Genomic DNA, 14,587 nt, shown 5'->3' with positions numbered 1-14,587 from the left:
GGGACCCCATGGACTTGGCTCCCGAAGGACCTTGAATTATGATGTGGCACTTCTGCCCCTTCTTCAAAACTATCGCTGCCACTCCAAACATCTGCTTCATCATGTCCAGCTCCAGCTTGATTTTGTGATTAAGAAAATCTTATGTTTAGAGCTTAGGCGTAGGGTTCATAGAATTTGAGACTTAAAGTACAGGGGCTGTAGTTCTGAGACCCTGTGTTGTGCTTAGTTGCTCAGTCATGTCTGACCCTGCCACCCGATGAGCCTGCCAGGCTCCTCTGTCCATGGGGATTCTCCAGGCAAGAATACTGGAGAGGGTTGCCATGCCCTACTCCAGGGGATCTTCCCAACCTAGGGATCGAACCCACGTCTCCCACATTTCAGACTGATTTTTTACTGTCTATGCCACCAGGAAAGCCCTAGAGGGAGCCTTAGGTCTTGAGGGTGACCTCAGTTCTGGGAGTGTGCTTGCTCAAACCCAGAGGAGCTGAACTCAGAGTTCAGGCAACAGGAGGAAATGGCAATAGGAAGTACAGTATTCATTTCTTCAAGGCAGATAAGGAAGCGGAAGTGGATGGGGCCCTACACTTAATCTTTGCTTCATGAAGCAAGAGAAATCACCTGAAACTTGTTCAGTTATAATTCCCTGACTCAGAGACCAAAGTTCTTTTGATTTTGTGTGTATAATGCCCCTCCCCTTTCCAAGAGAATCTGGGGTGAAGAGCAAAATAAGAGGAAGTTAGAAATTAATGAATAATGGCAGAAGGGCAAGGCCTCACTGTTTCACCACATACCAATGAAAACCTTCAGGTCACAGAACCAGGCCAATTCGCTCTTCCCTTTCTTCTTCCTCTCTTCTCTCCAGTAAACAGCAATGTGTCAGTCTTGTTTTAACTTTAAAGGGAGATATTCCTACATTCATTCTCAGTGAATTAGGCTACAAGATTAATTATCTGCACCATAAGCTTTCTTATCAACCCCACCAACTGCACTCTTCATCTGCTACCTGTCTGTACAATCTGTTGTGGTTGTTGTTCAGTCACTAAGCTGTGTCCGACTCTTTGTGACCCCATGGACTGCAGCATGCCAGACTTTCCTGTCCTTCACCATCTCCCAGAGTTTCTCCATTGAGTGGTGATGCTATCTAACCATCTCATCCTCTGCCACCCCCTTTTCCGTTTGCCTTCAACCTTTCCCAGCAACAAAGTCTTTTCCATTGAGTTGGCTCTTCACATCAGGTGCCCAAAGTATTGGAGTTCCAGCAAAAGTCAGAGTTGGTTTCTTTTGGGATTAACTAGTTTGATCTCTGGGAAGTGACTTAGCAGCAGCAGCAGTTTGATCTCTGTACGGTCTAGATACCTAGTATCTGCCTGAGACTCAGGAATGAGTCATCCTCTGATCAAACAGGTGGCAGTGGTCACACCTGCAGAAACTATGTTTGGGCAGGTTGCTGGCAGCAGCAATTAGCACAATATAAGTCCAGAGGAAAAAGTCCAGAGACAGAGCACCATGGCTTCTGACAGAGGTAAATGGTCGGGGGCCTGAAATCTCCATATTCTTGAAAAACTCCAAAACTCTGTGTGTGCTTGCCTTTACGTGTGTGCGTATGTGTCTGGTTCATGCTTGTATTCATGAACATTTTCCAACTTTCCTATTTATTAATATCTTCATATTATTGTTAAACAGCAGTTCTTCTTATTGGTGGTGTTGTGATTATTAATACCACCTGTTCATACTGTAAATGACTTTGATCAGATGACACTGAAGCAATGCTTGTTTCACCATAATAAAAAACTTAAGTTAAAAAAATATAACTCCTAGATGAAAATTTAAGATAGCAGCTGAAGTTCTAGCACCAGGGCATGTTAATGGATTATTTAAGGTTCCATTACTGTTAGAAAAATTCATGGGGAAGGAGGAACACCAGGTGGTAGAAGGAAATGATTTTCAGATGAGGTGGGTTTTGAACTTGGTCTTGAAAGGGCAGAATTTTGGTTGGCAAAGAGAAGGAGATTCCTGTTTGACTGACACCAGGAGTTTAAGAGAATTTTCCGAAGACTGTATGTGGAATATAATGAATGAATTGATTAGGCTACAGAAGAGTTTTTGGAAGCAATCAGCAATGTGATTAGAAAGCAAATTTGCTTTTTTTTAAATTGGACTATAGTTGCTTTACAATGTTGTATTAGTTTCAAGTGTACAGCAAAGTGAAAGTTATATGTACACATGTATGCACTCCTTTTAGATTTTTTTCCCACATAGGTCATTACAGAGTATTGAGTAGAGCTCCCTGTGCTCTACAGTGTAGATCCTTATTGTCTATTTTATATATAGTAATGTGTATATGTCAATTCCAATCTCCCAAATTTATCCTTCTCCCCACCCTCAAAAACAAATTTGAAGACATATTGTTGAGAGCCTTGAATGCCCAGCTAAGGAAATTGAGGTTGATTTTTTTTATTTTAGACTTTTTTTCTTTTCCATTATGGTTTTTAATAGTTTACTGTGTATTTTTTTTAATAAGACAAAATATTTGGAGAATTTGTGAATAGTATGCATGCATGTTCAGTTGTGTCTGACTTTTTGCAGCCCCGTGGACTGTAGCCCACCAGGCTCTTCTTTCCATGGGATTTCTCAGGCAAGAATACTGGAGTGGGTTGCCATTTCCTCCTCCAGGGGATCTTCCAGACCCAGGGATCAAACTTGAGTCTCCTGTGATTCCCACAACAGCAGGCGGATTCTTTACCACTGAGCCACCTGGGAAGCCCTGTGAATAACACGGAGATGACTAAAACAGTGCTTTAGACACATTACTTGGCACTTGATGCCTTTTTGTGTGTGTTGGCTTTTGATTTTGGCCACACCGTGCAGTATGCTGGATCTTAGGTTCGAAAGCAGAGATTACACCCCTGCCCCTGCAGTGCAAGCAGGGAGTTTTAACCACTGGTCCACCAGGGAAATCTCAAGAGAGACTCTTCCAAGTGCATTTTCTGATATGATTTGTGGATTTAGAAGAATAGAGCCTTTTTTCTTAGTGGTTCGATTTGTACATGGGTGTCACTTGACATGATCATCTCTTGGTCAACAGGTCCTCCAGCGGGAGATCCCACATTGAGGTAAGAATTCTACTATCATAGTGCACATTTAATTCAACCCAGAATAGATGAGCATGTAGGAGGGGGAGGACTACAATTTCATTATTGCTCCTTTCCTCTTTTCTGATGCTCCCATTCTTTGTTTTTGCAACTCCATTCTCATGCTTACTATTTCTTCTTGTGTCTTCCCTCCTGTGCCTTTTGGTTTCAGTTGAAAAAAACTATCTTCCAGCTCTCCTCTGTTATTCTCTTACTATTGTTTTTCTCCCTTTAAATCACAAGTTTTCATAGAAATTAGTGAAAACTTCAGCAAACTGGTTTGTCACTTTGATTTTCCTATTTTAAACTCTATGCCCATTTTCTAGACCTTAAAAAAAATTTTTTTTAATGTTACCATGCCACATAGTTTGGGAGATCTTAGTTTCCCAATCAAGGATTGAACCCAGGTCCCCCAGCAATGAAAGAGCAAAGTCCTAACCACTGGACTGCCAGGCAATTCCCTAGACCTGTTTAAAAATTGCATTTATCTTTAATTGATTGATGATTGCTTTACAATATTGGTTTCATTTCTGCCACACATCAACATGAATTAGCCATAGATGTACATGTGTCCTTTCCCTCTTGAACTTCCCTCCCGCCTCCCACCCCATCCCACTCCTCTAGGTTGTTAAAGTGCCCTGGTTTGCGTTCCCTGAGTCATACAGCAAATTCCCATTGGCTATCTATTTTACTTATGGTAGTATATACACTTCCATGTTACTCCCACCGTTCATCTCACCCTCTCGAAGCTTCCTCCCCGCTGCCCTCATCCCTAAATCTGGAACAGAGAGATTTGTCAGGGAACATATTATCTCCTGACGGGTGGAAGGATTACTCTATAAAATAAATTAAGTGATCCTTTAGGAATGAGTGGAGAATGTGAGAATGTAATAAACTTATGACTCAACCATATTGCAGAGTCCTTGGCATAATTCTGAATTTTCCCTGAGTCATAACTTTGACCCACAGAGAATGTTATGTCTAAAGACGTCCTCGAGAGAAATTTTAATTTCTTTCTTATGAGGAATTAGTAAACACAGAATTGAATGTGGAAGAATCCCGAGGCTAAATTACTTTCTTCTCAGAGTTGGTAATTGACTCCTGTTGGCAATTTGAGGATCCCACACCTGAAAAAAACAAGAAAAAACTATTCCATTGAGGAATAATGAAGATTGAATGGGACAGGTCACCTCTAAGTGTGAGACGGAAAGTTAAGAGGGACTTCCCCGGCAGTCCAGTGGCTAGGACTCAGTGCTTTCACTGCCAAGGGCCCAGGTTCAGTCCCTAGCGGGGGGAACTAAGATTCTGCAAGCTGTGAGGCCAAAATAAATAAGATTAGAATATAATAAGAAGACTTTAAAAGAGACACAGAGACATATTTACACCTGGATTCAAGACTACCAAACAGCGGTATAGAGAGTGGTAACCCAAGAACATGAGCTGGGAAAAACCTCTTCCCTGTTTGTGAGAGAAACTCTGATAATCCAAACAGACCTCCCCAGATAAGTTTCAGATATAGAATAGAAAAAAAATTCCTGAGATGTCATGCTTTAGGTTTGCCTGATAGAAAAGGAGAAATTATTTCTGCAGAAGAAGTTATTGTTGTTCAGTCACTAAGTCGTGTCGGACTCTTTGCAGCCCCACGGATGACAGCATGCCAGGCTTCCCTGTCCTTCATTCTCTCCCAGAGTTTGCTCAAATTAGTGCCCATTGAGTCGGTGATGCTATCTAACCATCTCATCCTCTGCCACCCTCTTCTCCTTTTGCCTTCTGTCAAATGATGACATGATGACATGGGGGGGGGGGTGCTTTTTATATTTCAGGAGAAGAATTGAACCCTTGGAATTTGAATTCTCCTTTGACCCCAGAAACTTCTGTAAAGAGGCCTGTCTGCTCTATGAAATCCGGTGGGGCAACAGCCGGGACGTCTGGCGACACTCGGGCAAAAACACCACCAAGCATGTTGAACGCAATTTTATAGAAAAAATTGCTTCAGAAAGACATTTTCGCCCATCCATCAGCTGCTCCATCTTCTGGTACTTGTCTTGGAGTCCCTGCTGGGAATGCTCCAAGGCCATTAGAGAATTTTTGAATCAGCATCCTAATGTGACCCTAGTTATTTACATAGCACGGCTTTTCCAGCACACGGATCCACAAAACCGGCAAGGACTCAAAGACCTGTTTCACAGCGGTGTGACTATCCAGGTCATGAGAGACCCAGGTGAAAACAACAAACCTAGAATCTTAGGTGTTTATAAGAGGCTGTGGTGGTGGTGGTATGTTTCTAGGCCAGGAGACTGAATTATCCCAGACTGGAAGTCTCAGAAGTGAAAGCCCACAGTAGAATAAAAGCCCACTTCTGAAATTCATAGCAAAGAAAGCATCAAAGAGATGGCTCTTTTCCTCACTCCTTATTTATTTTGTTAATTAATTTATTTATTTTTGGCTGTGCTGGGTCTTCGTCACTGCGTGAGCTCTTCTCCACTGGCGGTGCTCTGGCTTCTCACTGTGGTGGCTTCTCTTGTTGCTGGGCTAGGTCTCTAGGGTGCTCAGCCTTCAGTAGTCATGCCTCCTGGGCTCTAGAGCGCAGGCTCAACAGTTGTGGCTTTCGGATCAGGGACTGAACCATATCTGCTGCATTGGCAAGTGGATTCTTTACCACTGAGCCACGAGCAAAGCCCCCTCTGTACCATCTTACAATAATTGCTGAGTTCCTTTTGGGAAACTTCCCTGGTGGCTCAAAAGGTAAAGAATCTGTCTGCAAAGCAGGAGACCCAGCTTCTACCCCTGAGTCAGGAAGATCCCCTGGAGAAGGGAATGGCCACCCACTCCACTTCTTTTTAGGGATGCTGGAAGAATCTAGCCCTTCCCCAGCAGGAAATAGGCCAGAGGGATTTCTATATGGTATATTTTTAAGTTGGATTCAACTTTCTGTTCTATGTGTTAAATGAACCAAGATTTGTGTTTCCTTAGACTATGATTACTGCTGGAGGAATTTTGTCAACTACCCCCAGGGGAAAGAAGCTCACTGGCCAAGATATCCCCCTCTGTGGATGAACTTGTATGCACTGGAACTCTACTGTATCATTTCAGTAAGTTACTGCAATGGACAGATTCTGATGCAAAAAGAAGCATCTTTCTTCAAAGTTCTCTCCTGATTATTTTAATATGTGCTCTTCTCACCATCACTTTGCCATTTATATTGAGATTTAGTCATTGACTTATCTTTTTAAAATGTGAGAGCAAGACAATGTCTTTGTGGCAAATAAGAGGGGAAGGGAATGGATAAACTGATCTAAGATATAGGTGATGGTCAACTCTTTTGTGATCCCATGTACTGTAGCCCGCCATGCTCCTCTGTCCATGGGCTTTTCCAGACAAGAATACTGGAGTGGGTTGCCATATCCATCTCCAGGGGATCTTCCCAACCCAGGGATCAAACCTGCATTCCCTGCTTGGCCAGCAGATTTTTTACCACTGAGCCACCAGGAAAGCTCAAGATAGAGGTGGGCTTCATAATTAATTATCATCATCACCGTTGTTACAATGCATATTGGTTACACTGAATTGCAGATATCCTTCTTTTCCTTTTTGATGCATGTCACCTTACTGAAGGAATGTACGTGACCGAGTTGTAGTCTCTTGCAAGTAGTTCAGTGGTCTCCCAAATGATGTTTTAAAATGTTCCTGGCATTAAGAAAACTATTATTCTAACCTATTTTTTAATTTCAGGGTCTCCCTCCCTGCTTACAGATTTCAAGAAGATATCAGAATCAGCTCAGAGTGTTTAGACTTATTCCTCAAAATTGTCATTACCAAATGATTCCACCCTATATCCTTTTAGCGACGGGGATGATACAACTTCCTGTGACTTGGAGATGGATAGGATGAATTCTTGTGTACATACTGTTTCATGAATAGGCACTGATGACCCACTAAAGAGTAAGCACCATTAGAATTGAGATATATTTAGATATTTTTGTATATTTCTATACACTAACAGCAAATCACCTGGAAAGGAATTAAAGGAAACAATTCCATTTACAATAACATCAAAAACAATAAAATACTTAGGAATTAATTTAACCAAGGATATGAAATAATTTAACCAAGGATGTGAAAGATCTGTACACGGAAATCTATAAGGCATTGATGAAACAGATTGAAGAAGACACAAATAAATGGAAAGATATTCCATGGTCATGGATTGGAAGAGTTAATATTGTTAAAAAACATCCCTACTACACAAAGCCATCTATAAATTCAATGCAATCCCTATCAAGATTCCAAAGGCATTTTTACAGAAATTTTTTAAAAATCCTAAATTTTGTATGGAACAACAAAAGATCCTAAGGGCCAAAGCAATCCTTATACACCTGAAGGAAATGAAATCACTTCCATGTTCCTTGTGGTATTGTTTACAATAGCCAAGACACAAAAATAGTCTAAGTATATGCCAGCAGATGAGTGGATAAAGAAGATGTGGTATACTGTGGTATCTATATACACAATAGAATGTTACATGGCCACGAAAAAGAAGAAATCCTGCCCTTTGCAACAACATAGATGAAACTTGAAGGCATTTTGCTATTTACAATAAGTCAGACAAAGACAGCTACTATATGATCTCACTAACATGTGGACTCTAGAAAAACTGAACTCATAGAAAGAGAGCAGGTTAGTGGTTACCAGGGGCAGAAGTGAAAGTTGTCAGAGAGTACAAATTTTCACAGTGTTTTTTTTTTTTGCTGAGCCTAGTGGCTTGTTGGATCTAAGTTCCCTGACATGGGATGGAATCCAGGCCTTTGACAGTAAAAGCAGAGTTCTAACCATCAGGGAATTCCTGGGCAAACCTGCAATTCTGAGACTAATAAATTCTGAGAAGGTTAAGTATAGCATGATGGTTATAGTTTGTACTATATTGTGTACCTGAGATTTTCTAATAGTAGATCTTAAAAGTTTTTATCGTAGACAAAGAAGTGTAACTATGTGAGGTGATGGATGTGTTCAGTTCAGTTCAGTCACTCAGTCGTGTCCGACTCTTTGTGACCCCATGAACCACAGTACACCAGGCCTCCCTGTCCATCACCAACTCCCGGAGTCCACCCAAACCCATGTCCATTGTGTCGGTAATGCCATCCAACCATCTCATCCTCTGTCGTCCCCTTCTCCTCCTCCCCACAATCTTTCCCAGCATCAGGGTCTTTTCAAATGAGTCCGCTCTCCGCATCAGGCGGCCACTTAGTTAATTTGGTAATCATTTTGCAATATATATCAAGTCATTACCTTGTACACTTAAATTTACGCAATGTTATATATCAATAATGTTCAATAATACTGGGGGAAAGATTTTAAAAAACAGAATATAGAAGTTTTCTTTAGAAAAAAAAGTATTTTATTTTTGCGTATTTATTTATTTGGCTATGCTGAGTCTTCTTTGCAGCATGTGAGATGTTTGGTTGTGGCATGTGGACTTTGAGTCATGGCATATGGATCTAATTCCCTGACCAGGGACTGAACCTGCGCCCCCTCCTTTGGAAGCGTGGAGTCTGCACCACTAGACCATCAGGGAAGTCCCTATAGAGATTTTCACAGGCAGCAGTATCACAGATAGTATTATCTACTGCTGTATCGCAAATTTCCCCACTACTTTGCAGGCTTAAAATAACAGTGAGTATTTATGATGTCCCCATTTCTCTGGGTCAGGTATTCAGGAGTCACTTGTGTGTTGGTGGCTCAGGATATCTCATGAGGTTGCAGCCAAGCTGTCAGCCAGGATCGCAGTCATCTCTAGAAATGACTCAGGCCACAGAATGTGCTTCCCAGGGGGCACACACGTGGCTGCAAGTGGGCACCTGTAGGTGGTGGTGGGGGTCTCAGTTTTTCACCGTGTAGGTCTCTCCATGGGTTTCCCTGGTGGCTCTGTTGTAAAGAACCCACCTGCCAGTGCAGAAGATGCAGATTCGATCCCTGGGTCAGGAAGATCCCCTGGAGAAGGAAATGGCAACCCACTCCAATATTCTTGCCTGGAGAATCCCGTAGACAGAGGAGCCTGCCAGGCTACAGTCCATGGGGTTTCAAAGGAGTCGGACAAGACTTAGCAACTAAACAACAGCAGGTCTCTCCACAGCGCTACTTAAATGTCCTCGTGACACAGTGGCTGGCTTCCTACAGAGCAAGTGGCCTCAGATGGACCAAGGTGGAAATTGCCAAGTCTGGGAGTCATATAGTATTTCTTCTGCAGTGTTCTTGGATCATACTGGCTAGCCATGATTCAGTGGTGGAGCGGGTGGGGCATACAAGGACCTGAATCCCAGGAAATGAGACTCAAGAGAGGCCATCTTGGATTTGACATGTAGGGACTTTGGCTGTGACTTCAAGCTAGATAATGACATGGAGCCAATTTCTCAGAAGATGCTAAAGGGAAACACAGGACAATCTAACTTCTGCACATTGTTGCTGTTGTTTAGTCGCTAAGTCATAGAAAAGGGTTATTTCTCACTCCCTTTGCAGTCTAATGTCACTTGAGTAAATGCTGTTTCTCCCTGAAGTAACTCAGGGGCCTCGGTTTCTTCCATCTGGTGACTACACCATCTCCTATGGCCTTGGAGTCCTCTGTTGCGTTCTCTACATCAGCTGGCTCACAGGAGGTGGAGCGGGGCAGGGGCCACACGGAGAAAGAAAGCATTTTGCAATGTGAAAGGTCTTTTTCAGAATCAAGGACTGGAGACGGCAAATGTCACTTCTGACCTTTGCAAATGTCACTCAGCAAAGATCAGACCTGCGGCCCCACCTAGCTCTAAGGGTGGCTAAGAGTCAAGCCCAGACATATGCCAAGAAAGAAGAGGAAATGGTGAACACATGATGTGTTTGCATAACAAGGACGCTAGGAAACAGAAACTGTTTGCAATTGGCCAGGGTCAGATAGGCAACACCATGGCAGAAACGAAACTAAAGAGAAATGTGCTCTTCCCCTCACCCCCCCAAAGAATGCAGGGAGTGCCAGTAAGCAGTAAGCAACATAGGATCACCTTCCATAATAGGGTCAGACTGGTTCAGTCTGGCTTGCCTTCCTGGGATGGCATGGGGATAAGGCAGTCTCTTTGCGGGGCATAGATCGGGTGGCATCCTATCAGATGTCTGTTTAAAGACTGTTGATGCATTTTTAAAAACTGCCATGAAAAACAGCATTTATTTATATTTATCAAAATGGGATATTAGGAGAAGAAAAAACTCTCAAAGATAGAATAGAGGCAGTTTCTCACATGAACTGATGTATTTCCTTTTATTATACAGGAAGAATAGTGCAAATCATTAATTTTTTAGAAAGACTCATTTGTTTTGGTTCTCAGGGGCTGAGAGCCAAGATTTTTCACTTTTCTGGCTTTTTTACTTTCTTTTGGCCTTGCTGCTCAGTTTGTGGGTTCTTAGTTCTCCAACCAGGGATTGAATCCATGTACCCTGCAGTGGAAGAGTGGAAGCTCAGAGGCCTAAATGCTACACTGCCAGGCAATTCCCAAGTCAAATTTTATTTATTACATCTGTTCCTTTGTTTCATATATTGAACATATTTCTCCAAGCTCCTCATGCCAGTCATTCCCTTACCTCCTGTCACTTTATTCTCCATTTAAACATTTTTACTAATTTGACTATTAAATTTATGATCTGGGAAGTCGGTATGGATAAGTCATGAAAATGTGAATGATAAACATCCTAAGAACTATATAATAAAGTTATGGAACAATATGGGAAGGACCTAAAATTTGAAATAAAGAGATAACATTAAATAATTAGTATATTTATGATTACTTATTTTTAGAAGGCACGCCTATGATTACCATTCTAGAAGAAGGATAAATCTCTCTTGACTCTTGACTAATCTCTGAGGTAGATATAAATTTTGTCAATCTCCAAACTTCTCTCTTTTTTTTAACTTTTTATTTGTATTTAGTTCAGTTCAGTCTCTTAGTCGTGTCTGACTCTTTATAAGCTCATGGACTGCAGCACACCAGGCTTCCCTGAGCCTTCCCGGAGCCTGCTCAAATTCATGTCCATCGAGTTGATAATGCCATCCAACCATCTCATCCTCTGTATTATTTGTATTCAGTTCAGTTCCATTCAGTCGCTCAGTCGTGTCCGACTCTTTGCGACCCCATGAATCGCAGCACGCCAGGCCTCCCTGTCCATCACCAACTCCCAGAGTTCACTCAGATTCACATCCATCGAGTCAGTGATGCCATCCAGCCATCTCATCCTTTGTCGTCCCCTTCTCCTCCTGCCCCCAATCCCTCCCAGCATCAAAGTCTTTTCCAATGAGTCAACTCTTCGCATGAGGTGGCCACAAAGTACTGGAGTTTCAGCTTTAGCATCATTCCTTCCAAAGAAATCCCAGGGTTGATCTCCTTCAGAATGGACTGGTTGGATCTCCTTGCAGTCCAGGGAACTCTCAAGAGTCTTCTCCAACACCACAGTTCAAAAGCATCAATTCTTCAGTGCTCAGCCTTCTTCACAGTCCAACTCTCACATCCATACATGACTACTGGAAAAACCATAGCCTTGACTAGACGGACCTTAGTAGGCAAAAAGTAATGTCTCTGCTTTCGAATATGCTGTCTAGGTTGGTCATAACTTTTCTTCCAAGGAGTAAGCGTCTTTTAATTTCATGGCTGCAATCACCATCTGCAGTGATTTTGGAGCCCCCCAAAATAAAGTCTGACACTGTTTCCACTGTTTTCCTATCTATTTCCCATGAAGTGATGGGACCAGATGCCATGATCTTCGTTTTCTGAATGTTGAGCTTTAAGCCAACTTTTTCACTCTCTTTCACTTTCATCAAGAGGCTTTTTAGTTCCTCTTCACTTTCTGCCATAAGGGTGGTGTCATCTGCATATCTGAGGTTATTGATATTTCTCCTGGCATTCTTGATGCCAGCTTGTGTTTCTTCCAGTCCAGCGTTTCTCATGATGTACTCTGCATATAAGTTAAATAAGCAGGGTGACAGTATTATTTGTATTGGGGTATAGCAAATTAACAATGTTGTGATAGTTTCAGGTGAACAGCAATGGGACTCAGCAATATATATACATGTATCCATTCTCCCCTAAACTCCCCACCCATCCAGCCTGCCACATAATACTGAACAGGGTTCTCTGTTGCTATCCAGTAGGTTCTTGTTGGTTATCCATTTTATATATAGCAGTGTGTACAGGGAACCATAAGTTTGTTCTCTAACTCTGTGAGTCTCTTTCTGTTTTGTAAGTAAGTTCATTTCTATCATTTCTTTCTAGATTCCACATATAAGGGATGTCATATGATATTTCTCCTTCTCTATCTGACTTGAAACTTCTCTCTTGCCAAAATATTTCTGATGCTTTTTCTTTTTTTTTTTTTTTCTGATGCTTTTTCTTTCTGTTTTTCTGAGGCTTCTCACATCTACGACTCTCATCAAAAAATTATCTCTGTATAATACTATTCCACAGTTCATTTTTGTTTTTTAACATTAATGTTAAGCAATTTTTTGGGAGGGGGAGGACTGGGCTGGGTCCTCGTTGTGGTGCAGGGGCTCTCTAGTTGTGGTGTGTGGATTTAGTTGTGCTGCGGCCTGTGGGATCTTAGTACCCCAAGGGGCTGAACCCGTGTCCCCTGCATTGAAAGACAGATTCTTAACTACTGGATCACCAGGAAAGTCCTCCTCTCACAGTTCTGCTTCCTACTGAATCTACTTAATTTGCCTCATCTCCCTTTATATCACTAGTGCCTAGGTTACTGACTGAGAGGACCTGTCTATCTACAGCAGTAACTTAATTATAAAAAAATAAATCATTTGTAATTACTAGAGGCTATTGAGAGAGTACAAAGAACATTGTTTTTGTCAGAAAACCAAAAATGTTCATAGCTCTATCACTTAAACACTGCAACTTAGAATGCATATATTAACTTGTCTGAGCCTTAAATTTACTCATCTATAAAATCTGAATTGGATGGGGTGGGAAGTGGGAAGGAGGCACAAGAGGCAGGGGAAATATGTATATCTGTGGCTGATCCATGTTGCTGTATGGCAGAAACCAACACAAGATTGTAACTATCCTGTAATTAAAAATAAATAAAATTAAAAAAAAATCTACAGTAGTAGTGTTAGTCACTCAGTAGTATCTGATTCTTTGCAACCGAATGGACTGTAGTCTGCCAGGCTCCTCTGTCCATGGGATTCTCCAGGCAAGAATACTGGAGTGGGTTGCCATTCCCTTCTCCAGAGGATCTTCCCGACTCAGGGATTGAACGCTGGTCTCCTGCACTGCAGATTCTTTACCATCTGAGCTATAGGGAAGTCTCCCTAAAATAATCTCTAATAAAAACCTAAAAAAGGAAGAATAAAAAATCTGGATGATTATGGCTTAAGGAAAATGAAAACTGAAGCCAAAAACTTCTATTTCTCTTTATTGTATTAGTTACAAATCACCTAGCCCCAAACCCTAGCAGCTTATTCAAAACACATTTATTATCTCACAGTTTCTTTGTCAGAAATTCGGGAGTGGCTTAGCAAAGTGGTTCTTGCCCTGAGTGTTTCATATGATTTCAGCACATAAGGAGCTTCAGAGAGGCTCTGCTCACCTAAAGGCTGGACTGAGGCTGAAAGACCTGCTTCCAAGATGGCACCCTCATATGGCTGTTGGCTGGAGGCCTCAGTTCTTTGCCATGTTGGCCTTTTCATGGGTTATCTTTGTGTCATCATAACATGGTAGCAGATTGCGGTATGGATATCAGATGTTTGCTTAAACATTCATGAAACTTCTCTAAAAGAATATACTCAGGCTTTAAAAAAAACTAACAGTTTCCTGTTGGAGAACAAGTGGGTGGCTAGAGAAAGTGCAGACTTAACACTGACTAATCTTCTTTGGTTTCTTTGAACTTCCTTTTCCTCTGCTTGTCCCTTAAATGATGGTATTCTCTAGGTCATATCTGTGGGCTTTTTCCTCAATTCATTATATATATATATATAATCTTTATAATGATATAAAATTATATCTATAATTTTTTAAAAGAATTCTAATCTGCACCTCTATATTCCACTATCATCTTTTTGTTGACATAGTCTGTCTTTTCTTTGTTCCTCTCTTTGTTGATGTCTTCTAAATCTACTTCTTTAGTTAGGCCTCTCTCCTAAGATAATTCCCAGCAAAACATCTACACTCATATAGGCATAAGAAAATCAAAATCAATTTTTGAAAAGCAAATATTCTTTATTCTGTAAAGTAGCTCTACTATCTACTTAGTCACTCAAAGCAAAAAACTGAACCTACAAATGGTTGTACTGAGTGAAGTAAGCCAGACGAGAGAAGGACAAATATTGTATATCACTTATATGTGGAATGAAAAAAAAATGGTGCAAATGAACTTATTTACAAAACAAAAATAGAGTTGTTGCAGATGTAGAAAACAATCTTATGGTTGCCAGG

General features: G+C 41.4%; 1 protein-coding gene across 1 annotated transcript; it reads left to right on the top strand.

Moving 5' to 3' along the window:
• Positions 1-1,476: 1,476 nt before the first annotated feature.
• Positions 1,477-7,022, top strand: APOBEC1 (apolipoprotein B mRNA editing enzyme catalytic subunit 1). The gene is made up of 5 exons (XM_052640627.1): positions 1,477-1,522; positions 3,086-3,113; positions 4,955-5,352; positions 6,105-6,223; positions 6,864-7,022. Exons 1-5 carry the CDS (start codon positions 1,507-1,509, stop codon positions 7,020-7,022), a joined length of 720 nt encoding a protein of 239 aa, XP_052496587.1. The 5' UTR covers positions 1,477-1,506.
• The last annotated feature ends 7,565 nt before the right edge of the window (positions 7,023-14,587 follow it).

This window comes from Budorcas taxicolor, chromosome 5 (genome assembly GCF_023091745.1).
Source record: "Budorcas taxicolor isolate Tak-1 chromosome 5, Takin1.1, whole genome shotgun sequence".
Taxonomy (NCBI): Eukaryota; Metazoa; Chordata; class Mammalia; order Artiodactyla; family Bovidae; genus Budorcas; species Budorcas taxicolor.
This window is presented reverse-complemented; position numbering and strand designations above follow the sequence as displayed.

Bases quoted from the DNA above. Each gene is read 5' to 3' on its own strand.
- APOBEC1 (XM_052640627.1), top strand. The intron at 3,114-4,954 runs GTAAGAATTCTA...TTTATATTTCAG, and splicing joins GCGGGAGATCCCACATTGAG to GAGAAGAATTGAACCCTTGG. The intron at 5,353-6,104 runs GTGAAAACAACA...GTGTTTCCTTAG, and splicing joins CCAGGTCATGAGAGACCCAG to ACTATGATTACTGCTGGAGG.